The sequence below is a fragment of the Phyllostomus hastatus genome, unplaced genomic scaffold (assembly GCF_019186645.2).
Source record: "Phyllostomus hastatus isolate PE091 unplaced genomic scaffold, TTU_PhHast_1.1 phas_scaffold_12, whole genome shotgun sequence".
Lineage (NCBI taxonomy): Eukaryota > Metazoa > Chordata > Mammalia > Chiroptera > Phyllostomidae > Phyllostomus > Phyllostomus hastatus.
This window is the reverse complement of record NW_025334007.1, coordinates 8,623,246-8,649,357: the sequence shown is the minus strand read 5'-3', so window position 1 is coordinate 8,649,357 and position 26,112 is coordinate 8,623,246. Positions and strand designations below refer to the sequence as shown.

The 26,112-nt window shown below is 39.9% G+C and overlaps 1 protein-coding gene and 2 non-coding genes across 3 annotated transcripts in view; all 3 read right to left on the bottom strand.

Moving 5' to 3' along the window:
* APOO (apolipoprotein O) overlaps positions 1-25,308 on the bottom strand; it is a 33,296-nt gene extending 7,988 nt beyond the window's left edge. The window contains exons 1-6 of the mRNA XM_045855950.1: positions 25,192-25,308; positions 23,449-23,568; positions 20,292-20,346; positions 16,968-17,063; positions 11,639-11,730; positions 7,574-7,654 (exon numbers count right to left, since the gene is read on the bottom strand). Of these exons, the coding sequence (XP_045711906.1) occupies positions 7,574-7,654; positions 11,639-11,730; positions 16,968-17,063; positions 20,292-20,346; positions 23,449-23,568; positions 25,192-25,308 (561 nt within the window). The remainder of the gene's footprint in view (positions 1-7,573; positions 7,655-11,638; positions 11,731-16,967; positions 17,064-20,291; positions 20,347-23,448; positions 23,569-25,191) is intronic.
* LOC123830151 lies at positions 5,580-5,686 on the bottom strand. Its single transcript, XR_006787711.1, has one exon. It is a non-coding gene; the product is annotated as a U6 spliceosomal RNA (small nuclear RNA).
* On the bottom strand, positions 10,534-10,672 carry LOC123830170. Its single transcript, XR_006787725.1, has one exon. It is a non-coding gene; the product is annotated as a small Cajal body-specific RNA 3 (non-coding RNA).
* Positions 25,309-26,112: the final 804 nt, after the last annotated feature.

Here is a 26,112-nt window from a genome sequence, read left to right as displayed (position 1 = left end):
CCTGGATCCCATGAGTGTGTTACTTTATGTGGCAGGGGAGAACTAAAGTAGCACTGGAACTGAGGCTGCTAATCAGCTAACATTACAATGGGGAGATTATTTGGGATTATCTGGATAGGCCCAATGGAATTACATGGGTTCCCACAGCTAAGACAGAGGCAGAAGACAGGGTCAGAGAAATGAGAAGTACAAAGGACTCAACCTGCAGTAGCTGGCTTTGAAGACGGGGAAGGAGGGCTCTGACCCCAGGAATGCTGCAGCCTCTAGAAGCTGGGAGTAGCCCCTCAGCTGATGGCCAGCAACACAGACCTTGGTCTTTGCAAGTGCAAGGAAATGAATTCTGTCAACAACCTAAATGAGCAGGGTTCTCCCCTGGAGCCTCTAGAAAGGACTGCGGTCCAGCTGACACCTTGATTTAGCACCAGACTCCTGACCTACAGAGTCTAAGATAAATCTGCGTTACTTTCAGCCAATAAATTTGTGGTCATTTATTATGGCAGTAATAAAAAACTAAAACACTGATAGGGAGGAGTTGACTAACGGGGATAAGCCCTATGGCTCCCTTTTCCATTGGATGTTATCTCCTTGGTCGGAAGCGAAAGTGTGCAGTGTCACATGACATCTACCATGACTAGTGTGCTGGCGTCTGTCTGCTTTATGTGTTTCTCACACAGGTAAACTCACTTAGTCCTCAAAACAGCCCCCATGAGCTACTACACCCATTTCTCAGGGCTCTGGAGCAATTCCCAAAAGGTTTCCAGTCTTGTAAGAGGTGGGCTGGGGATGGAGCCTCACGCGCCCACTGTGAAGTCCACCTTCTCGGCCTCCAGGCCCTGCTGCATCCTGCCAGGCCCACCTTTTCTGCTATCAAAAAGTGTATGTCTTTTCAAAAAATATATTTTCCTTCAAGATTTGTAACTTTTTATTTTTCTAAGTAATAACATAAAAAAAAATTCATTGTCTAGTACCGGCTTTTCCTAGAATTTTAAACAGCAAAAGCTAGAGGGGGCACAAATGCAAAACAAATGTAGCTTTATACAAAACTCACCACATTGTCCTTATTTTTATTTTTATTTTATTGTGGGGAGAACACTTAACATGAGCTCTACCCTCCTGACAAACTTTTAAGTGGACAATACAGTATTGCTAACTACAGACACAATGTTGTACAGCAGATCTCTAGAATGGATTTATCTTGCATAACGGATACTTTATACCAGTTGAACAACCCCCTCTCCCCGTTTCTCTCTGCTCCAGCCCCTGCCAACCACCATTCTGCTCATTGCTTCTATGAGCTTGACTATTTTAATACTTCGTGTTAGTGGAATTGTGCAGTATTTCTCTTGTGACTGGCTTATTTCAAAGATGATCGTTTTAAATCATTTAAATCACACAACTTATAGGTAAAGTGGAGTGTGCTTAGAAAGTTAAGGAACTTTTAAATGGAGGAAGAGAAAGCAGGATATATTTACTCAGAGTGGTCCCTGCTGCTTCCCCTTCATGTTCCTGCTGAGCCAGCAAGGCCCTGAATACAACTATTAGAAGGTCGGCTTCAGAAGTTCTGCTCAGTTTTCATGTTAGCAATGGGTTTATATATTTCTTTATGTATTTTCCTGCCCTTTGAAAAATTAAGATTTTTCTTCTTAATTATTGTCAGACTCTAATTGTCATTCTACAATTCTTTGATAGTAACTTGTTCCATGTTTTAAAAACCTCATGAAAACAAACATGACATTTACTGAGACAAACTGCTGTGTTTGCCTATTTATAGGACAACTCCAATCTGTGACCCTGGTGCCTAACACCCACAACTGGCCTGCATCTCTGATACTCAGACGCTGGACTGAGACTATTCTGAAAAAATTAGCAATGGATGATCAATAAATAGTCCCATGCTTTTATTAAGCTCCTACAGTTAAGGAATGAAAACCGTAATGGAAAAAAATCAATAAAACAACTATATTAAGAACTTCTGATCATCAAAATACACCAAAACTAAAAAGATAAGCCTCAAATTGGGAAAAGATATTTGTAAACATGTGACCAAAAAAAAAATGAGTATCTGGGAAACAAAGAACTTTTATAAATCATTGAGATGGAAAAATGACCCATATAAAAAATTGGCCAGAAGACAATAAACAGGCATTTCAAGAAGAAGAGATCAATAAACATGTGAAAAGATGCTTGACTTCATTAGTAATCAAGGAAAGGTGCATTAAAACAAAAATGAGCCCCGGCTGGTGCGCCTCAGTGGGTTGAGAGCCAGCCTGCAAACTGAAAAGGTCACCGGTTTGATTCCCGGTCAGAGCACATGCCTAGGTTGTGGGCCAGGTGGTGCGAGAGCCAACCACTGGATGTTTCTCTCACACATTCATGTTTCCCTCCCTCTCTCTCTCTGCCCCCTCTCTCCAAAAAATAAATAAAATATTTAATAGAAAATAAAATTGTCTAAATAAGGTATTAAAAAGATCAAGCATTCATCCTGTCTTTCCCATAACCGGGTAAATGTAGATGAGGAAAAGTGGTTCCTTATTCAAGTACTCCAGCTAATATGTGAAAATGAAATGACAGAAGTAAAAAAACACCATTTTCCAAGCCCAGTGAACCAATGGGTCTAGGCATTGAGCATCCACAGCCCTACCACCAAAATATCAAAGTAAAAACCAGACTTATGTGTCTACATAGCCTTGTCAACAAGATCAAACGTGACCCTGATTAAGCAGCCTCTGGATCCAGCCACCAATTTGCAGAAAATGCAGAGAAGAGCAGAACCTGTTCAACTACACTATGAGTGTACAATTAACAAAACTCAAACTGTTAGAGACTTTGCAGGTCCAACATGCTAGGTTTTTTTAACAGACACATTGTGAGGAAGATAAAAGGAGAGAAGGGGAACCTGTAGATTAAAAGTGACTTAAAAGGCAAAAAAAAAAAGACTTAAAAAGGTATATGAAGCCAGAAATAACAACAGGCATGACTAAAGTGACAGGGATAAATACTTAGGTGAAAAGTCATAAAGAAGAGAATATAGTTATTAGTATAAAAGTCAGGATGGTAGGCATATTTGGACAGAGGAAGACTGTGATTAGGGTGGGCTACACACAGGGGCTCCTGGGGTGGCTAGCAAAGTTCTTTTTTTTTTTTGTCCTAGGTGATGGTTACAAGGGTATTTGCCTTATAATAATTCCCTCAGCTATAAAAAAAATTAAGTTGTTGAAGGAAAGCACATTCTTGGGGCACCTGGAGAAATGTGAATATGAACTGTATATTAGGTAATGAATGTTCATTTAAACAATGAAATGTTAATTCTCCTCGGTACAATAATACTGTGATTATATATAAGACAAGTTCTTTAGAAATACATGCTGAAAGTGCAATGATATCTACAATTAACTCTTAAATGGTTCAGAAAAATAAAATACAAGTGTGTGTGAGCACCCACGCATGTATAAAAAGATAAAGCAAATGTAGCAAAGTATTAATTGGTGAATCTAAGTGAAGGTATAGTCATTGTACTCTTGGGGCGACTTTCTGTAGTTTTGAGATTTTTTTTTTCAAAATAAAAATTGGGGAATAAAGTAAAACCACACACATGTGCATGCACGCATGCACAAATGATTTTAAAGCCAGCTGACTGGCAAAAATGGAAACAACCACTTTGGAAGCCTACTTGGCACTATCTAGTAAAACTGATGTGCAGGCCCCATGAATCAGGAATCCCAGCCTTGAAAAACTCTTAATAAACCATGACACATGCACAAAAATGCTCCCAGGTGTGTGTGCAACAATAATATAATGAAAACTGCCCAATTAGCCAATGGCATGGGCATTTTCCCACAAAGATACATGAGTAGTCTACAGCAGTGAAAATGAATAAACTACAACCATACATAACCAATAAACATAATGTTAAGGGAACAAAAGTTATAAAATAATACGCATGGAAAGACTTCCTCTAGATAAACTCTATGTATTGATTTGCTTTTTTAAAGCTAGGTATCTTTTTGAAAGATTTTATTTATTTTAAGAGAGAGGGAGGGCGAGGGAGAAAGAGAGGGAGAGAAACATCAATGTGTGGTTGCCTCTCGCGCACTTAACTGGGGACCTGGCCTGCAACCCAGGCATGTGCCCTGACTGGAAATTGAAGCAGTGACCTTTTGCTTCGTAGGTCAGCACTCAATCCAATGAGCCACACCAGCCAGAGCATATTTGTTTTTGATATATATTTATATTATAAAAGCAAGCTCAACTATGGTCTATTCTATTCTAATATTCTATTATATTCTGTAACACTGTAGCTGAGCCTGTCTTTTATACTTGTTTTTGATATATATTTATATTATAAAAGACAAGCTCAACTACAGTGTTTTAGAATATGCATGTATGTGGTTAAACTAAGAAGTTTACAGAAAAACAAGGGAATGAAAAACAAGACTCTGGGGGCATGGAGGAGCCCATGCAGAACTTAAAAGGCATGGTAATTTCCCATTTTTAAAGGTAGATGGGTGATTGCTACATGTGTGGTCGTTATATTGTTTGATTTTAAACTGTATATATATAGTTGATCCTTGAACATGGGTTTGAACTGTGTGGGTCCACTTACATATGATTTTTTTTTTAAAGATGTTATTTATTCATTTTAGAGAGGGAAGGGAGGGAGAGAGAGAGAGAGAGAGAAACATCAATGTGCGGTTGCTGGGGGTTATGGCCTGCAACCCAGGAATGTACCCTGGCTGGGAATCGAACCTGGGACACTTTGGTTCCCAGTCCGCGCTCAATCCACTGAGCTACGCCAGCCAGGGCTTACATATGATTTTTTTCAATAAATTCCTGTACTATTGGGATCAGAGGATGGGTGTCTGTGGATGTGCAGGCCGCTGTAAGTCTTGATCTATGCCATTTCCAATAGAAGACTTGAACATCCACAGGTTTCCGTGTCCTTGGGGGGTCCTGGAACCAATCTCCCACAGATACCAAAGGGCAACTAAGTTTGTGGTAAGTCAAAAGTTATACATGATTTGACTATGTGGGGGGTTGGCTCCCCTAATCCGTGTTGTGCAAGGGTCAACTGTACATTATATGTTCTGTTATCTCACAGAAAAACAAACCTTAGACCACCCTATGATGACAGTATTTCTGGATACACTCATCTTTGCTTCACGGTTCTGACAAGAGTTCACTTTAGCTGAAGCACATCAATTCCTCTTAACTGACCAATGATTAAACTGAAAGGCAACCTCGTCCAAACTGTATTGGTACAGGACTCAGTGCAAACACTTAGCATTTCTAAAAGGGAAAAGGGATGTGGCAGAGTAGAAAAATGCCCCAAACTCATTTAAGGTCTTTGAGAGTAATACAACTCCACGGGAAACAATAAAATTGAGAATTGAGCCATCATTCATACCACTTAAAATTCCTGGGCCTTCTTTTAAACAGAGTATCTACAAATTTCTTTGTTTACAAAGCTAAATCATGTATATCTGTTACACCATTATAATATAAATAGTTATGAATTAAATTGCATCTAATAGAGATTGATCACTGAGGCCTGACTAGAAAACCATTCTTTTTTTTTTTTTTTAAATATGGAACGCTTCACGAATTTGCGTCTCATCCTTGCGCAGGGGCCATGCTAATCTTCTCTGTATCATTCCAATTTTAGTATATGTGCTGCCGAAGCAAGCACAGAAAACCATTCTTCAGACAAGCTAAGAAACAAACAAAAATCGCCTTCATAAAGTGTCTCTCGATTTCTTCAAAGAGATCGTCGTTCCTGAGCCCTAAACGATTCCTGTTTCAGAGTAGTTTAAACCTTTGTTCTCATTAATAAAGCAAACAAACAAAAAATCACTGAAACTCACAAAACCAAATGAGGAGGGCAGGGCAGGGCAGGGGAACCAATAAACAAACAATGGCATTTCACTACGAAGTAATTCCTGAAATCTAAGAATATCAAATCTTGAATTAATAGAGCCTTCTGCTAGCTTTCATTTAAAACTTGTGCTAAATGTTTAGGTAGTCAACATTGATTTTATTACCTTCTATTGAGAACAGACAAGAAAAATATGCTTTGAGGGTAAACAAATGAAAGGACACTGAGTTCTTCAGGACTCTGACAAGGGTAAGGGCTTGGAAGAGGAGAGAAAAATGCAGAGCAACCATGAGCTAATTAGACATCTTTATTACCTTATTCCCCAAAAGCATGCAAATAAATGTGAGTAGCTTCAAAATCTAACGTTTTCGAATTATCATAAAATGCTGTTTAACTTGCATTCCAACCAGAGTCCCATTGCTTGTGCACTGGGCTGAATCAGAGCAGAGAAAACTATTTCCGAGCGAGAGGCTCCGGGGGGACCCCGCTTGGCTTTGGTGTGCATGTGTCTGCCTGACAACACAGGGAACACTCAGGACTAAGGCTGAGTTTCACTTTCCACACGTCTTTTGAGGGTTGTGTATAGCTTCCCTGACATTAGTGTTTTCTTTTCCACATAAAACTCAGTGTGGACTTAAGGAATTCTTTAAACAGGAAAGGAAGCTTCCAAAGAAAATATCAGAAATGAAAGTAAAACAATCAGTGTTTATTCTTTAAAATGGATTGCCAAAGGGCACTTGATATTAATACAGAACTTCCTCCTCAAGAATTAGTTTAAATAGGCTCAATAGAGACTAATGCCTTTAGAAACTATCAGTGCAAAAAATCAGTCCAGATATCAATAGATTACTTATGCATACAATGAGGAGGGCTTATAATTTATTCTCTAATATTACTTCCAAATTCCAGCTCCAAATTCTGGATTTTAATTTTGAGAGAGTTATTTATATTTTTTAAAGAGCATTTTGATTTGAGATGGCAGGAGTCTAAATCAACTTCTTTAAGTTCACAATGTAGAAGGTATGTTAATATAAGGATTCTAATTCTTCCTTAGTGAGTTGTGTCTCTGAGTGCTCAGAGGAGACATGATGCCTTGTTCTGTACTCATTCTTCCTTATCAGGGAAAGAGAGAAAATTCCAGCAAACACAAACAACATCCAATCAACTATGCGGCTGTGAGAAGAGATAAAAGAGGACACCCCCTTACAGTCAGTCACACAACCTCCTCCCCCTGCCTCTGGTCCCTCAGTCAGCACAGGGAATCTGGCCTGTAGCTGAGATACAGTATTGCTAAAGGAAAGAACAGGCACTTATGATAAGTGAAATAGCAAGAGCAGTCTTAGTTATCTGCCTTTTGCCTAGAAGCATAGTTATGTTCCCTTTGCCTCCAGTTTTGATAAAACTTTCATATAATATGCTATACTTTTGAGCAAATTGTAACGGCAGTAGAGTGGCACTTAGGATCTCAGACTGCTGTGGAATGCATCTGCCGGTTACTATTTACTCAGCCCTGCTGATATTAAGCAAAAGTATGGGAGACCTGTAGCCCCTCCACTAAGGGTTACCAGAGAATCTGAGAGAGCGGTGTAACAAATAAACAGAACAGACAAGACTGAGCAACAGGGTTATCAAGAATTTTACAGAATCCTGGGGAAACCACATATTTAAACCAAAGGGAAGATAATGAAAAAGATTTCTCACCTTTTGAAAGTTCTCCTTCCACAAATCTTCTATGACTATGTATCCTCGTAAACCCCAGTCATATAATTTCTCCCCACTGACCTTGAAATAAAACATAAAAGATCCATTGCTAGTCCATACATGACTGGTAAGGAAGAGAATTTTCCTTTTTCCAATATAACTCTATTTGAGCATATGACAACTATAGAAGTCTTGGGGCATATACATTAAAAACTGCAACATAAGTAAATAAAAATAAGAAGAATAGAATAAGAAGAAAAATAGTTTGATTATATATAGTTATCATTTAAAATAATCTGCTCTCAATCATGTATATATTCCAAAGTTTCCCAGTTTCAAGGAAAAAAATGTAGATCACTGCTGATGTGGGAAATTCCTAAAACTCTGCCTACCACATCTAGCACATAATAGCCAACCAAGTCACATTTTTCACCAAGCTGAAAATCATTCATTGTGGGAGCTTAGGTAAAAAACTGGTGAACCCAGTTAAGATGCTCTCAGCTTTCCCAGGTCCCCCAAAACATAAAGTCTTCGAGTTTCCATAGGGATTTTGCCTCCTAATCTGAAATCTTTTCTACAACATCCTGAGGTCCCAGAGTCAGAGAATATTTTGGGGTAGGAGGTTCACTACCTTAAAAAGGTACTTGTCCACCTTTGGCTAGCTAGCTTTAATGGCTGGAAACTTCTTTTGGTAAGTATTGAGCTTTCTTTTAAAAAAATGCTTCCAGTAATTTGCATTAATTGGTCCTAGTTATAACCAAAGATGTTGATTACTCTTCCACATGACGGTATTTCAAATTTCTGAAAAGTTATTATTCCTCTTCCTAATTTTTATAATAATTTCTCCATACATAGCATTTTAGTTTACAAAGCACATTCGCATGAATTATCTCTACTCTATTATATAATAACCCTGTGCGGTGAGTAGGCAAAGATGATAAGGAAATATTCAGAGACCAAGTGACTTGTCTAAGGTCATGGTGCTAGTAAATCCACTGGTCATTGCAACACGCTGGGTTCTTACAAGTTATATTCTTCCAGTTGCTCCAAATGTTCTTAGAATATGGTATGACATGATTCTTGGACCCACCGGGAGACATTTTGAGCATTTACCTCATATACGGTACTGTTTTTTCGCTGTTAGAAATTTCTGAGAGGAAAATAACATTCACTGTCCTTTTAATGGTTTTCTTACAGTACTTTTATCCAAATACCACTGAACAGAAAACAGAATGTGTGCAATTAAGAGGCTTGTCCAAACTCAGAGTAGTCATTAAAACACACAAACACAAAAATTTAAACTGTTAAATAGGAACCAAATGACATCAGAAAATCTTTTTCAATCACTGAAGTCTGTTTTGTTTTATTTTGGCAAAATACATTTAACATAAAATGTACCATTGTAACCATTTTTAGGCGTACAACTCAGTGACATTAAATAAATTCATTCACAATGTTATACAACCATCACCAGTATCCATTTCTGAAAGTTTTTTCATTATCCCAAACAGATCACTAATGTTTGATACCCAGTGAAAATAAAGTTAATTATTCTGCTCTGGCTTACCCTAGGTATAAAATAAAAGGCCAAACTCCTTCCCATTGACTTTAAAAATACATTACAATACAACTCAGATTTGCATCCTATTACCTTGGTTGTGAACCCAAAAGATCGTTTCCAACGTATGCTAGGGCATATAAAATTTAGAAAAGACTTCTACTCAGGGGGCAGCCACCTATGCTTCTTGACCAGCAGCCATGCCCACACTATCCATTTACTATTTAAGCCATAACAGACTAACATAATGGTAGATGACTTTTATGGCCTAGAGCAGGCAGAATGATCCCCTGTTCCTGAGCTGGAGCTGCAACAGGCAGAGGAACATTAACTATCTGCTTCCAGGACTGCTGTAAACAATGTCAAGCCCATGCTAAAGAGATCTTACTGGCAACTGCCTCCAAAGCCATCAATTTCCCACAGCTGGAGCCAATGGACTCCCACCTACAACTGTAGCATGATCCAGGAATCTAGACTCAATCCTATCATGAGGACTCCAGGGAGCTCAGTGTCATGTCGGTCTGGCTTAGAGTCCTCAGAGCCCAATTCTGGTGACGGTACAGCTGCTCCTCCTAGGACTGGGTCTCCGTGTGATATGGCACTTCCGGCAACTGGTCCTGCCCCCATAAGCTGTCCAGGAACTGAAAACCTAGAGCCTGCTTTGCTCTTGCCAGTCTTCTAAGAAACTCTGTGTCTAGCGTCCCACCAAGTCCAAATGCCACTGCCCTGAAGGAATCTAGTCCACATCAGTGGTTTTCAAATGTTGGAGTCATTGAAATCCTCTGGCGCACTCACTAAAACAGGCGGGAACCCTAACTCTCAGTGTCTGAGTCAGTAGGTCTGGGCTAGGGCCTGATAATTTTCACTTCTTTTTTTAACTCAAAAAAAATTGTTTTTGCTATTTATTTTATCCAAAAGAATGTGTTTCCCTATCACAAAAATATGATAACCCCACCACCAACAGTAGCAAAGTCTGTACAGTTACACTGATGAGGGAGTGTTCACTGGGGATTCCTGTGTCCCAAAGGTCCTAAAGGAGGAAAAGAGTAAAAGAAAAAATCCTCAAAACAAATCCAAAACCCATGATGACTTTCGGGACAGACATGACATGGCAGTTTCTGTCTCCTTTCATTCTTAGCTGCAAGTGTATTTCAGCAGGATCAAGTACAATTTAACTTAAGTAAACCCTTCATATCAACTCCAGCACCTTACCTATACCCAAACTGTTAGCAGCAATCAGCACAGGGGACTCCTATTTTCAAAAAGACACCTCAGAAAACAGTTAAGATGGATGCAGAAATAACCTCACTTGGCTGCCTTTTAATAAGCCAGAACCCTTCATCAGCAGAGACAGTAAACAAAGCAGCAAGGAAAGTGGTACCTGCAATTGCTGGTTTTAAAGCCTGTATGGAGGGAGAGGATCAAACTTAGTCAGCTGTCCTAAGCTGGACAGAGACCTCCATGTTTATGTATGATCACTGCAATTTGTAGACAAATACATTTTTCATTTGTCCACATGGTTAGTTCCTGCAGGTTCCATGAGGATTTACATTTCTAACAAGTTCCCAAAAGATTCTGATACTAGTGGTCCAGGGACCATACTTTGAGACCTGCTGGTCCAGCTGTTATGGCCTGAATTATGTCCCCTGCCAAATTCACATGGTAAAGCCTTAACCCACAATGTGACTCTATTCAGATAGGGCCTTTTAAGATTAAATGAGGTTATAAAGGGAGGGTCTCTAATCCAGTATGACTGGTGTCACTGTACGATGAGGACAAGACACCAGGGATGTGTGCACACAATGAAAAGGCATGTGAAGACACAGTGGGAAGGAGGCCATCTGCAAGCCAAGGAGAGAGGCCTCAAGAGAAACCAACTTCGCTGACACCTTGACCTTAGACTTCCACTCTCCAGAACTGAGAAAATAAATTTCTGTTATTGAAGCCCCACAGTCTATGGTGTTGTGTTATGGCAGCTCGAGCTGGCTAAGAAATCAGCTTTAGCCATGTTGCCTGCCACTGTGTTTTACTCGCCAGGATGCTCCCAGCAGAGGGGACTGTGCTCCCTGAAGGGCCCAGCAAGGAAAGCCAGGCCAGCTCCAGGGCCACAGACAAGGCATGGAGGGTCAAGCACAGGCCTGTGCCTGCAACTCAAGGAAGGCAGGTTGTGACCCAGATATGCCTGAACTGAGAATGACCCATAACTATTAACTTTAGAATTTGAGTCTCTACACATCGATGTCAACATGCATAAAAAAAAAGGTATCTTAAGTTTTCTTTAATACTCAAATTAGTGTGCATTCTCAGACCACTGAAATGATTAGAAGGAGGGCCAGAACTGAGGTATATAGTGAAGAAAAACATTTAAATTTGCTGTACTCATTTATATTTGCAAATTTTAGTCTGTTATAAAAGCTGTAAAATAAAATTAAATTAAAATAAAGCAGTAAACTCATACATACATAAGCAAGAATAAGGGACATCTTAACTTACTTGGTCTACCTTACCTGGAAAAATACGATGGCTTGTTGTGGATAATAAAGAGAGGCAGCTACTCCCATGAAACAAGGGGGATACACCAGCTTCTTTATTTTTGAACCTATTAAATAAAAGGTTGTGGACACTGTCAGATGATTCTGTCTTAACCATCTCAATTTGCCTGTATATCCAACACTAAATAAGACTTCTTTGGGCCCTGGCTGGTGTAGCTCAGTGGATTGAGCACAGGCTTGTAAACTAAGTGGTTGCTGGTTTGGTTCCCAGTCAGGGCACATACCTGGGTTGCAGGACAGGTCCCCAGTTGGGGGAACGTACTGGGCAACCACACACTGATGTTTCTCTCCCTCTCTTCCTCCTTCCCTCCCCCTCTCTCTGAAGAATAAATAAATAAAATCTCAAAAAAAAAAGAACTTCTTTGGGGCCCTGGCCAGGTAGCTCAGTTGGTTAGTGTCATTCTAATACGCCAAGGTGTGGGTTCGATCCCTGGTTGGGGCTCATACTCCTAGATTGACAGAGAATGTACTTAATAACATCAAACATATCAAAAAGAACCGCCGCATTTTCATAGCTTCAGTGAGACACAATTCATACAACTCACCTGTTTAAAATGATCAATTCAATGGCTTTTACTGTATTCACAGAGGTGTGCAACCATCACCACAATCAATTTTAGAATAATTTCATCAGTCCCAAAAGAAACCCCACATCCATTAGCAGTCACCCCCAAATCCTCCATCACCCCCAGCCCTAGGGAGACACTAATCTCCTTTCTATCTCTAAGTATTTGCCCACTTGGACATTTCATATAAATGGAATGATATGACATGTGGTCCTTGCAACTGGCTTCTTTCATTAGCACAATGTTTAAGAGAACCACCATTTCTAAGGAAACAGAAAAAAGGTTGTTATGGAAAAAACACACATTCTTTTGATTTTTAAGGTTTATGTTTTTTTTTATAGTAAGCTGGCTTCCTATTTACATAATGAACACAAGTATTCCTCTCTTCTCCTTTCTAATACTCCATGATAATAATAGTACAATAATAAAATACAGATGATAAACTCGCAACAAAGAGAAAATATGTGGAAGGGCCACTGGAGGGGCAATTTTCAGAAAATGGAAAGTGGCCCCGGCTGGTGTCGCTCTGGGGACTGAGTACCAGCCTGCAAGCTGAAGGGTTACTGGTTCAACTCCTGGTCAAGCCACATGCCTGGTTTGCAGGTCAGGTCCTGGTTGGGGCCATGCGAGAGGCAACTGATCAATGTATCTCTCATACATTCATGTTTCTGTCCCTCTCTTTCTCCCTTCCTTCCTTCCTCTCTCTAAAAGTAAATAAACAAAATCTTTAATAAAAATATAAAATGGAGAGTGGACAGAAGGGAGAGGACACACAGCCTTGGAAGTCCTGAGGAGGGGCTATAGTGGAGGAGGGAACAGAATGTCCCAGCAGCCCAGAGATGGGGGTCCCTGTGAAGGGGGGACAGGGCAACCAGGGATCAAGACAGGGTTATAAATGCAAGTCCTGTGCATGGACTAGCTGGCCTTCTCCGTCCCCCACCCCATCCCAGAGCAAAACTGCCTATGGCCAGGCATCTCCCCAGGCAAAAATTTTAAAAGTAGATAGGGTCTTTCTAGAGAAATGCCACGGATTTTCTGTTGAGAACCAAGATAACTGGTGTGTGCGCACATACATGTAAGTGCATGAGAGTAAAGCCTTCCTCATTCGGGCACTGAGGGTAGGTACCCCCCATATTAAAGCCACTCTCCATTCAGCTCACCCTGAGGTAGAACCTGCCTGCCAGCAAGCCCCATCTATACTCAAAAAGTTCTTACTGGCATTTCAATCGCTTTCTCCTTAAACATGACGTACAACCAAGGATCACTATGTATTTGAGGAAAGCCTACAATATAAGACAAGATCGAGATAAGCAAGAAGGAAAAAAATGACCCTATTGGAAATAGAAGTTTAAAACAAAACTAAACCTGTAATTAAGTATCACTGAATAAATTAAAGAAGCTGCTACATTAAAAGAAAAAAAGAGTTGTAAGAAAAAGAACATTCAGAGAACAAAAAAGAGGTCTTGGAAATGACTGAGTAAAAAAATCAAAAGGAATAAAATAAAATAATCAAGAAAATATAAGAGACATATAGGGTCAGTTTAAATAGCTTAATCGCTAATATGAGTTCAGGAAGGAAAAAGATGAGGGTAAATTTTCAAAGAAATACAGGATAGACATCTTCCTACAGCTGAAGGCTGCAAGCCACCAAAATGCCCAACCAGGAAACAAATGACTATATATAGTCACAGCACCATGGAAATTCAGAGCACTGGAGATTAAGAGAAGATCCTCAAAGCTTCCAGGAAAAAAAAATGAATCACTTCAAAAGGGTCAAACTTCCAGACTGGCTGCTGACTCTCACATCTGCAACTCTGGATGCTAGAGCACACGGCCTTCAAAGTCTTGATGGAAAACAAACTATACACCCAACCAAACTATCATATGGTATGAGGACAGAAAGTAATTTTTGGAAAGTTTACCTCCAACATAGGCTTTTTTGAGAGTGACTTAAGCATGCAGTTGAACAGCATGGCAGAGCAAAACAAGGACATGATGACACGGAACTGGAAAAGGGGGCCAAATCCAAGGAAGAGTGAGGCAGTGTCTCCAGACAACAGCTGTGTGGAGTCTCAGTCCAGACTGAGAGGGTGTGCAGCCCTGGGAAGGGGGAACTGAGCAGGATGGAGAGCTGGGAGAAACCTGAGAACGCGGTTAGGAAAACAGGTAGGTAGAGGGTAAAACAGGAAAGTACACTTGAAATGGACTTGCATTGGAAACAGTCTCCACTGAGAGACACAGTTTGTACACGGGATACATAAAGATGCTGGTGCAATGTATGGTATGAACACTTATACAGAATAATGTATAAGTGTTGTTTATTTTAACTTTAAATAAATAAACCCCCAAAGATGGAATGGGTATTGCAGAAGAGAATACAAATATTATTAATGTAGACTCTTAATATATTAATGTTTCTCTCCCTGCCCCATTGCCTTGATTTAAAAGACATAATCACTCCAAAGGAGAAAAGCCTGTTGTTCCCCCTGAGATCCCACCTGTATACTTGAGGCTTTAAGCACCTGGGCAGCTCACACAGGTGAGGACCAAGTGAAGGGCAGCAAACCTGCCAACCTGCTACTTTCCATTCCCCTAAAGAAAGCTGATAAGCAGCAGCTCTTGGGTCTTCAGCTCCTACTGGTTCACACAATGAGCTGGGAACCCCAGAATTTCAGGAAGGAAGTGCAACCTCCGCTTCCGCCATCTCCATGCCCATACCTCCCAAGAAGCCAGGAGTCTGAGCTGTAGCTATCAGCATTGCCAAAAGGGAACCCCTGGCTGCCAGTGCTTGGGGGAGACACCAAGAAGCAACAATAGTAAGTGACAACCACCTGCCCCACAAGTGGCCTGGTTGGGCTCATTTCCTCTGACTGATGATCCACTCCCCTCTCTTACCAGAGAGATGCCACTTGTCACTCGTCCCCATCAACTGAGGCAGACCACCTCAGCAGATATGCTCCAGAAACCCAATCATATGGTCCAACAAACCTTCTTCTGGGTATATAACCCCCAAAAATGAAATCTATCTCAAAGAGTTATCTGTATTCCCAGTTCACTGCAGCATTATTCACAATAGCCAAGACATGGAAACAACCTAAGTGTCTGACAAAGGATGAATTGATAAAGAAATCGTTGTGTCTATATACAATGGAATGTTATTCAGCCTTAAAAAAGGACACCCTGCCATTTGCAACAACATGGGTGAACCTGGAGGGCACTGTGCTAAGTGAAATAATCCAGACACAGAAAGAAAAAAAACCTGCATGATCTCACTGATGTGTAGGATCTTTAAAAATCAGCCCTGGCTGGCGTAGCTCAGTGGATTGAGCGCGGGCTGCGAACCAAAGTGTCGCAGGTTCGATTCCCAGTCGGGGTACATGCCTGGGTTGCAGGCCATGACCCCCAGCAACCCCACATTGATGTTTCTCTCTCTCTCTTTCTCCCTCCATTCCCTCTCTAAAAATAAATAAATAAATAAAATCTTTTTAAAAATCAAGCACATAGATAATCAAATACATGAGTATTAGGGTGGTTACTAGGGGCAGAGAGGTGGGAAAATGGTCAGATGTTACGTAGGATGAATGAGTCCAGAGATCTAATGTACAGCAGGGCTCCTACAATTCATATTATTGAATCCTGGAAATTTACTAAGAGAAGAGATTTTGTGTACTCTCATCACATACACACATACAAAAAGGTAATTATGGGAGAAGATGTGTCAATTAGTACCCAAGATTCCAATACCTTGGCCTTGGGAACTCTCCTACATTCCAAACACTAGTTAAATAAGACTGGAATGCTTTGCTGGACAGCTTTACAGAAAAGAGGAGAGTTTGTTCAACTATTTCGCAAGTTGATTAGTAAAAATAAACTTTCAATGTAATTCTTATATAGATGGGAAGAGGGCACAGAAACTCCAACAAGAGTTCATTCCACAGGCTGCAGGAGTGGCACCAGTACACACGTCTCTACCGATTCTGACGTAACAATTAAGGCGTGTATTAGCAAAGGTTTTTAAAACTGCAAGGCTGGATGCCAGACTAGTCTCCATAGTTATCTTTTATGGGGGGTCTGATTACAGGGTTCATAAACTTTCTATTTCGGGAATTTTTGTAAAGTCTGAATTTCACAATCAGTGAAACTTCAAGTAGTTCATAACGAATTCACTCATTATAATGAAGGAGTTTACCATCCTTTGTTTCCTACAAATGTTTTATAATCCAGCAGTGCAGTATAGTAATATTTTTAAGTTGGCATTTGTTAGCTTTCCATTTGTTTTAAAGATTTTATACCCTCAATGACTGAAGCTACGACACATCAAAAGATCAATACAATCTCTATAAAATCAGTGTCTATTTATTGTAATTAAGAGCCTGATCTTAACAGTGAAGCATCTGAAAACAGTGTCTCAGGTATGACAGATTTTGGTTAACAAAGGTTCCCTCTTTCTGTACCAAACAGCAACAGTAATTTGATCAAGTAAATGTTCATATAAAGGATAACTAATATCTTTTTTCAACCAAGAGTATATAATCTCTTTCATTTCATTTTTTTAACAATTTCTATATATGCTTAAAATCAAGTATACTGGAGAAAAAAAAACATATCAATGGATCCAACTCATTGTTCTAAAAACTGGTAAATGAAAACAAAGAACTGAATATATATCTTCTCTCTCCCTTATAAACTGGCTTTTAAAAAAACAAAACTGTACCTACCTCTGGCGAAAAGGAGTCCAACAATGCCAGCAAACCCAATAACACCAAGTCTTGGAAAAAATCCAGGAGGTGCATTTTGGAGATATTCATAGCTGTCTACAATAGAATCAGACAAGGAAACAGTTCCATAAATTGCTCATTAAAGACACAAAACAAATCTTAAAGTCTAACTAGTACTTGTAGTATCAAATGCTTTTCAAATAATGTATTCTTGGCTTTTGGCTAACATGCTTCTTTTCAACACATTCTTTGTACGTGATAAACATGATTTACTATTCACATAGCAAGTATCCAATTTCCAAACACTTCTGGTCTGACATCCTACTGACAGTACAGTAATGTTAGATTACCTTCATATTCCTAAAGGCTACAGGCGTGAATCAGCTATTCACACAGGGAAAAATACAAACACAGGGATCCCTTGCTATCCAAACTCCTGTTATCCCAACACAGAAACACAAAACACATGCAGACCTTGGAGATACTGAGGGTTTGGTTTCAGACCACCACAATAAAGCGAGTCACATGAATTTTTTGGTTTCCCAGTGCATATAGAAGTTATGTTTCTGCTGTGGTGCAGTCTATTAAGTGTGCATTATGTCTAAAAGAGCAATGTAGATACCTTAAGTAAAACGTATTTTATTGCTAAAGAATGCTAACCACCATCTGAGCCTGTTGGAAAATTTGGTGCTGACAGACCTGTTCAGTGCAGGGTTGCCACAAAGCTCCAACTTGTAAAAAAGAAAATTTTTTTTCAATAAAGCAAAGCACAAAAAAATGAGGTATGCCTGGATATTTGGCTAAATCTATCGCTCTCAGAAGCGTTGCTGCCTGTTCTCTGATGCTCAGCAACCAAATACATTAAACTCAAGGAAAAAAATTATTTTTTGTCATCTGAGCTCATTATTCAAACCCAAGAACAGAATAAATTTGGATAATGAAGGGAACTTGTAGCACAAGTGTATGTGGGGAAATAGTCACTGTTGGTAGTGGTAAAATAAATAAAAATAAAAGCAACACGTGAGCCTCTCTGCCATGACTGAACATGCCTTATACCTCATTCGCATGATCACACATCTCCTCTCCACTGAGCCAATCCCCCCAAATAACAGCCAGTTTAAGCCCTAATTCCTCAGAAAAGCTTTTCCTATGTTCATCAGCTCATAGCTCTCTTCCTCCTCTAAAGTCCCATCATATTTATTCTCTGTACCATAACTGGGTATCTACTCCTATAGCAGCACCTTGTTTAATTAAGGAGGGGTGTGTTTTATGTCTCCGCAAGGAGAATATACACTCCTTAATGGTGCACTGCCCAGACTTCTATGCTGCTTTCCTCGGTGGTAACAGTGGATGTTCATTCAACAGGTCATTAATTAAAAGTACTACTAGGAGTTAATGAATACTGAGTGAATTAACAAATGGTTTTTAGCTAGGTCATGACTTAAAAAGCCTCATATCTCTTCCTCAACCCCATCTTCAACGGTCTGCTTCCAGTTCCCGGCACATGCAACACTGAGTTGTATATCCAAGCCTTGGTGGTGCCGTGCCCTCTGTGTGGCCACCTTTGTTTCTTCAGTATTTATCTCAGAAATCTCTCCCTGACTGTTCCCATCTTCCCAGTATCTATTAAACTAGTCTTCTCCCTCTGTACCTTTGAGAGTGGTCTGTGATTATCTCTGTGTTTGTGCTAATATTGAATAATTTATAATACACAGCAGTGGTTGGGACCACTGTCGTAATCAGCCTCAATCTTCAATGCTTGTCATTATAACTTACGTGGAACTGAAGTAATTGTAATACTCAGTAATTCTCTCTCCCAGATAATACCAGACACATGTCAATTTTCCTTTTCCTGGGTTCTTTGAGAAATGTGGTGATCATTTTAAATACTACTATCGGGCTTGTGTTGTTGGTATTAATTCCTGACTAGCCTTTCACTTACTTTGCCTTTAACCTTAATTTTCTATCTTCTACACTGGCTGGTGTGACTCAGTGGACTGAGCGCCAGCCTGTGAACCAAAGGGTCACCAGTTTGATTCCCAGTCAAGGCACATGCCTAGGTTGTGGACCAGGTCCCCATTTGGGGGCATGCACGAGGCAATGGATATCTCTCACACATATATGCTTCTCTCCCTCTCTTTCCCCCTCCCTTCCCCTCTCTCTAAAAATAAAAATAAATAAAATCTTCTAAAAACAATTTTTGTAAAGATATTAGTTATTAACATACATGAATAATTTAAAGAACCAGTAGGCTATTAATATGTCTGTCTTCAAACAAAAAATTTCTTTATCTGGTAGTTTCAGGGCTATCAGCTCATCAATACCCTATGATAATCTTTGCAAAGAAATAAACTATACTCCTTTTATTTTCTTCCGTCATGGAAGCAAACACTTATAAAAATAAGAGTTTAATTTGTTGAGATGCCCAATAAAGGGAATGAAATATGTTAGCACTTCCTGGTGAGATTAGTCAACACATACACTGTGAATGAGTCTATGTGATAAGTGATTATGAAAAACAATCAAGGACAATAAAAACCAATGAAGGAAGCTTTCTTGAGCAAGCCAGGGCCTTTCCCCGCCCCCTTCTTTCCCCAGGGCAAGTCTCATAGTATGAGTCTGTGTCTGCTGTTGTCTTTCTGTCTGTCCCCCCTCCCTCCCTCCATCCACACACACCTTTCTGCTCCTCCTTCCCCCAGGTGCTTTCTCTCTGCCTTTCTTTTTCCTAAACTCCAAGGGCCCTTCTTTTGCCTCTGTGTCTCCTTTCCTGAGCCCACAGAGCTCAGCTGGCTCACCTTTGCTACCTGTGACTTTCTAAATAGACTTTCTCTTATAAAATGAACAAATAAAAAAAATAAAAACCAATGAAAGATGTAAAAACACTACTAACTGTGCAACAAGGCCTTTCCTAGGCACACCAACCCAGTTCCTTCCTACCTTTAAACTTCTATAAAATGTATTAAGACCTGTGCATAAGAGCTCTCCTGATTCTGAAAAACTATTGATGAGTTAGTGTAGGTTAGCGTGAGTTAGGGGCCTTGTACCTAGAATAAATTTAAAGGAAAAAATACAGGAAATCTGTACTTGCTAGCCCAACAATCCCAATGATGTTGAAGAGACTTACCTGAGTATTTTGGGGTACTAACCCTCTGAAATCTGATGAAAATAATAGATCATCTTTCCAGAAAAAAATCTATATAGTTCTAAGATTCTGCATACAATTTTAAGGAATTCACAGCTCTCCTTGAAACCCATCCATGGAACCCGTTAAAGAGTCCAATGTAAATGAAGAAACAGATTTTACATCATTAAAAACCAACTTACCTAACCCCCACTGAACCAAACTTTGCATCTTGGGCTCAGTTTGGGAGTATATTTCCTAAAAAGGTGAAAAGAAAATGAATGAGTAGGATTTGCTGATTAAAAAGTAACAGTAAATATATTTGTCTTTACTTAATAAATTATGTTATTAACACTTTTTGAACAAAGATTTACTGTCGATCTGGACTTTTTGTGTTTTTATTATCTTTTGTAATTTCCCCTTCACCACAAATTGCTTAGCAGAATGGCTTATGACTGCCACAGGAAGCAAAGATTTCAAGTGGAGTGGTTTCAACAACCCAGCCTCTTCATTTGCTATTAACGTACAAGAGAATGGACAAAAATCAGTCCCTTGATAATTAAAGCAGCAATCCTTTCCCTGTGAAATGAAATCTGTCTTTCATGTTAAGTCTAATTCCTGATTTGCCATGACTTTAGAGCCTATATCTAAAGAACTGCCCATCTGAAGCAAGAATGACTAGCTTTAATGGGACAAAAGAAGTCTATATCTAAGTTTGGAAAGACACTTATCCTAGTCCTAAAGCAAGTGAAGTATTGACATTCTCTTAACAACAACAATAACAAAAAAGCTTTACACATGAATGTCAGATGATCCTAAAGAAAACAAAGAACTAGCTAGAAGCTATGCACCTGCAAGAAGTCTACAGTGAAGATGCGAAAAGAGATGCGTGGGTATCAGAAGGCATCAGAACCAGTTGCCACATGGAAAAGGATTTTTAAATATAATTTAGCGCAAGTCAAAACAAATGATCCTAACACTGTTAAATGGGCCTAAATAAGATATGTTAAATTTGGAAGAGGACATAAAAACATAAAATGACGACCCTGGCTGGTGTGGCTCAATAGATTGAGTGCTGGTGTGAGAACCAAAGGGTCACTGGTTCCATTCCCAGTCAGGGCACATGCCTGGGCTGTGGGCCAGGTCCTCAGTGGGGGGCATGTAGGAGGCAACCACACACTGATGTTTCTCTCCCTCTCTTTCTCCCTCCATTCCCTTCTCTAAAAATAAATAAAATCTTTTTTAAAGAAGAAAGAAGAAAAGAAAAGCTATGGATCAACGTCTAGAGTGACTGCCCACTTCTTTTTGCTGCATAATCTTTTTACTATAAAGAAAAATTAAATTAGTTCTTGAAGAAATGGAACAGAAATTGTTGGCCTGAAAAACAAGCCAAGAATTAAAAATATTTCTATTCATGAAGACTTTATTCTATAGAAAAATGAAACCATCATAACAAAAAGTATTTAGAAGTACTCCAAATAAACGTGTTGATAACCATTCTAGTGCAAATAAATGGTTGATAACCATTATATCATCTAGAGAGGTATTTTGCTGCACTGAGGACTGTGCACAGATGAAAAAGTAAAAAACAAAAAGCAACCGTAGGCTGAAAGCTAAAGAGACAAAATACTTTCATAACCAAACAGAGAGAGAGAGAAACAACAATAGTCACGCCTACATGATACAAAAATGTTTGCCAACCTTATCTTTTTTTCTAAGATTTTATTTATTTATTTTTAGAGAGAGGGGAAAGGAAGGAGAAAGAGAGGGAGAGAAACATCAATGTGTGGCTGCCTCTCGTATGGCCCCTACCAAGGACCTGGCCCACAACTCAGGCATGTGCCCTGAGTGGGAATCAAACCAGTGCCATGTTAGTTTGCAGACCTGCACTCAATCCAATGAGGAACACCAACCAGGCCTGCTGACCTTATCCTAACCACTAAGCAAATGGTTTAAAAATCTTCTAGAACAGCCATGTCTGGTGTGGCTCAGTGGATTGAGTGCCAGCCTGTGAACTGAAAGGTTACTGACTTGTTTGATACCTAGTCAGGGCACATGCCTGGGTTGCAGACCAGGACTCCAGGTGGGCATGTGTGAGACACAAGTGATTGATGTTTCTCTCCCTTTCTACCTCCCTTCCCCTCTCTCTAGAAATAAATAACATCTTTTTTTAAAAATATTTTATTTATTTATTTTTAGAGAGGGAAGGGAGGGAGAAAGAAAGAGAGAGAAACATCAATGTGCGGTTGCTGGGGGTCATGGCCTGCAACCCAGGCATGTACCCCGACTGGGAATCGAATCTGCCACACTTTGGTTCACAGCCCGCGCTCAATCCACTGAGCTATGCCAGCCAGGGCCAAGAAATAAATAACATCTTTAAAAAAATCTTCTAGAACAAGAGGATAAAGTCTAAGTGTTTTACAATACAATATAGTCTTCAGGTATTTCATAACTCAATAATATGATTATAATATTTATGTATAATAGCATAATTTATATTGTTGATAGAGCCTATGCTTACTATTTTCTTTCTAAGTTGGTTCAGCAGTGACATAAAGTAAAAATTTTTAAATAAGTTCCGGATGAAAATTGAGTTTGTAAGTCTCAAGCAAAGTAAATGTAAACCATGTCACACACACATCTACATACTTTTTACTAATTTTCATCAGTTTTCAAAACCAAGATCAAGTACAGCAAATACATGTATCATGGCGCAAGGAAGCATTCTGCAGACTGTAAACTTCGGTTTCAGATGTTAAAAATGACAGAAATGCCTTCCTGAAACACAAAGGCTGATCTAAAACCTGAGTAGTGACAGAAGCCAATCTGTATAAGCAGTTCTTGGATTACTGGGGCAAATAGTTCAGTACTCAAATATGTAATTCCAACCTTTTTTTAGTTATTTACCCTCCTATTGTAGCATTCAAAATGCTCTGTAACAATTACTATCTAAAGTGGTACTGATTTGTAGAATCTCTGGCGGGTGGCAGCGGGAACAGGGGACTTCCCAATTTTGACATAAATGGTTACATTGTGTCCTTTTCCTTCCTCTAGACAATAGTGTTTTCATAGCTGTGACCAACAAGATACTTACCAGCCTTCCACTCCCTGGTCATGGTGCTAGACCTACCCAGTGGGAGGGAAATTCTCTGTGCAGCTCTGGCAACAGGAACCACCAGGTAGCCGGGGCTCTCTGCCCAACCACGCCCCCTCAGATGGTACCATGAGCATTTATAAGTTGGGCACTCTTAGGTTGGGGCCCTTTATCATGCCTTTCTCTGAAAACATACAGCCGATACAGACTTCTCACTACTGACTCTAAACAGGAATGCATTCACTCCATTTTCAGAAGAGTAGTACCTGACACCGGCTGGTATATGGCTCACAATAGTGTCGGAGGTGTGAGATGCTTTCTTCAAGCTGAGTCCTTGGTTCTTCCACATATTTAGATTGACCCTCGGGAACAGTGTACAGTGAAAGCTGCATACATTAAAAAACAAAACAAAAAAATAAAAATGTCTATACAGCAATTAGATAACATAATCAATGATCAAGTTTGTAAGCACTGTAATACAAATGAACTGCGATTCTAATAATTCATGAACTGCAGACACTCTAAGGGCTGTGTGCATCCTGTACCTTCTTCCTTCAGAGGATCTCTGCACCTTACTTACTACCTTTTTCTTTTAAAAAAGGCTTCCAACTTCTTTTTTTAAAAGAGTTTGTCTGTTTATTTTCAGAGAGATGGGAAGGGAGGGAGAACGAGAGGAAGAGAAACATCGATCCGTTGCCTCTCACACACCCTGAACCATGTCCTGACTAGGAATCAAACCAGTGACCTTTTGCTTTGCAGGACAATGCCCAACCCATTGAGCCATACTGGCCAGGGCACCTTATTTATTACTTAATCAATAAGGCCAAGAGGCCAAGAGGGCAAGGCTATGAGGTATTCTACCATCCACCTACCACCCTACTGGTAGCAGACAAAGCAGCTCCCCTTTATTTGTTATATATACTAAAATTTGGTATTTCCCCTTAGATTTCATTTGGATAATGAAGGATAATATTCATTTGGAAAAAGGATAATATTACTCTAAAGGGTGTGTTGGATTGGGGTTTTTTAAAAAAGCTTGAGCCCTGGCTGGTGTGGCTCAGTGGGTTGGGTGCCAGCCTGCAAACTGAAAGGTCACCAGTTTGATTCCTAGTCAGGGCATATATCTGGGTTGTAAGCCAGGTTGATGCCCAGGAATGGGGAGTCGGGGATGTGTGAGAGGTAGTCATTCGATGTCTCTCTCCCTCTTTCTCCCTCCCTTTCTGTCTCTCTAAAAGAAAATTAAAAAAAAAAAAAGCTTGAGAGTAACTGAAGAGCATGTTATGTATTTCAAATGATCAGTCTGCTGCTAACCAAACCAGGATAGCAGGTTCATTCCCCATCCAGAGAAGAAACCTTTCACAGCCACTAGTGGCTGCCTTCTTCACCCTCAAAAATGCCACTGCCCCAAGGCCTGAGAAGAAGAGAGTAAAGGGCAAAAAGATAAGCTAATTCGTTTTATGTAAACATGGTCAAGTAACCTTGCTTGTGACTGAAGGTAGACCCTTAGGTCACTTGACTCAGTCTGAACAGAAACCAAATATCCAAAATAATCCACTGCAAGTATAGACAAAAAGACTGTGAACAATGGAAAGACGATTTCTTGTTTTGTTTCTTTAGTATCCATTAATCATCTACTTGTGAGCCTCTAATCCGGCCAAGAAGCAGAATGAGGCCAGGTCTTTAATTTCTCAGGTAAAATGTACATGTTTTCTTGGCTTGATAAGCAGTCTAGAGTCAGGCAGATCACTCGGAAGCAAACTGCTTACATTCTACTGCAACACAGCGGATTCCTCACTAAAAATCTACGAAATATCATGTACCATTAACTAAAGTGTATCTGTTGAAAAAGCCAGTCTAGGAGCTTCCCACAAAATAAACCATAAGGAAATATATTTCCTCCTATTCAATATCCTCTAAAATGTCACGTCTTCCTGATACATAATCTGTATCCTTCCTATAGTAAGTAAATCAGATGTTCAAACTATTTCACAACATGAACAGCATGTTACCTCATCAACCTTCACGGAAGTTTTGTGAGGTGAGTCCTTCTTCTGTGATGCATAGACTTTGAAGGTGAGCAGACTCAGGCTGGCCGGCCCCACGGACCTCTGAATTACCTGAAACATAGAAGCAATCTTAAGCCTTCTTTCTCTCAATGCTACAAAATGAATGTGTACAACACGAGCACCTTCCTAACGTCAGCCACTCCTGCCCTGAGAGGGTGACTGTGCTTTTGGAGAAATAAATGTATTCCTGAAATTTCATGGAAGTCGGAACCTAAAAACCTTGTTCTCAGGGACTTAAAGTTTCAGGTCACCTTTATCTTAATTTCCCAAAGACAACAGTTTCTAAGTCTTTCTACTTAGCCTTTCAGATAAAATAAATGATATATACATATGAACATGCACCAACAACAGGGGAAGTTTTTAACGATCTCACTTAGTAATTCATTGAACAGAGTGCAGATTATTTCTGTAATTCTACTAATCAAACTTTCAGAAGGTCCCCCTTCCCATTCCCATCCAGAGCTGGTCTCCCCTGATCTCAGTTCCCAAACTCAGTGTCTCTCTGTGCCTTGCTGTCCCTGACTGGGAGTCACTCACATCTAGTGACTTGCAGATATAAAGCTCCAGCCCAGAGCTCTCTCCTGAGCTACCAATTCAGTCACCCTACGACTGCTGGACATGTCCACTTGGACGGGACACAGGCTCCCCAGATCAAGCATGTCCAAAACCGACTCATCAGGGTCGTGTCTGTGCCTCCAAGCGCACAGTAGGCCCGATGGGTGGATGTGCGCTGTGGAATCAAGTCAGAAAGCTTTTTCTCAATAATCCCCTACATTTACACAGCTCTTGACCACCTAGCATCTTTTCCCCAGCCCTGTCCCTCTTCCTCTACTTTCTCACCCACCTAGACAACCTAATCATAAA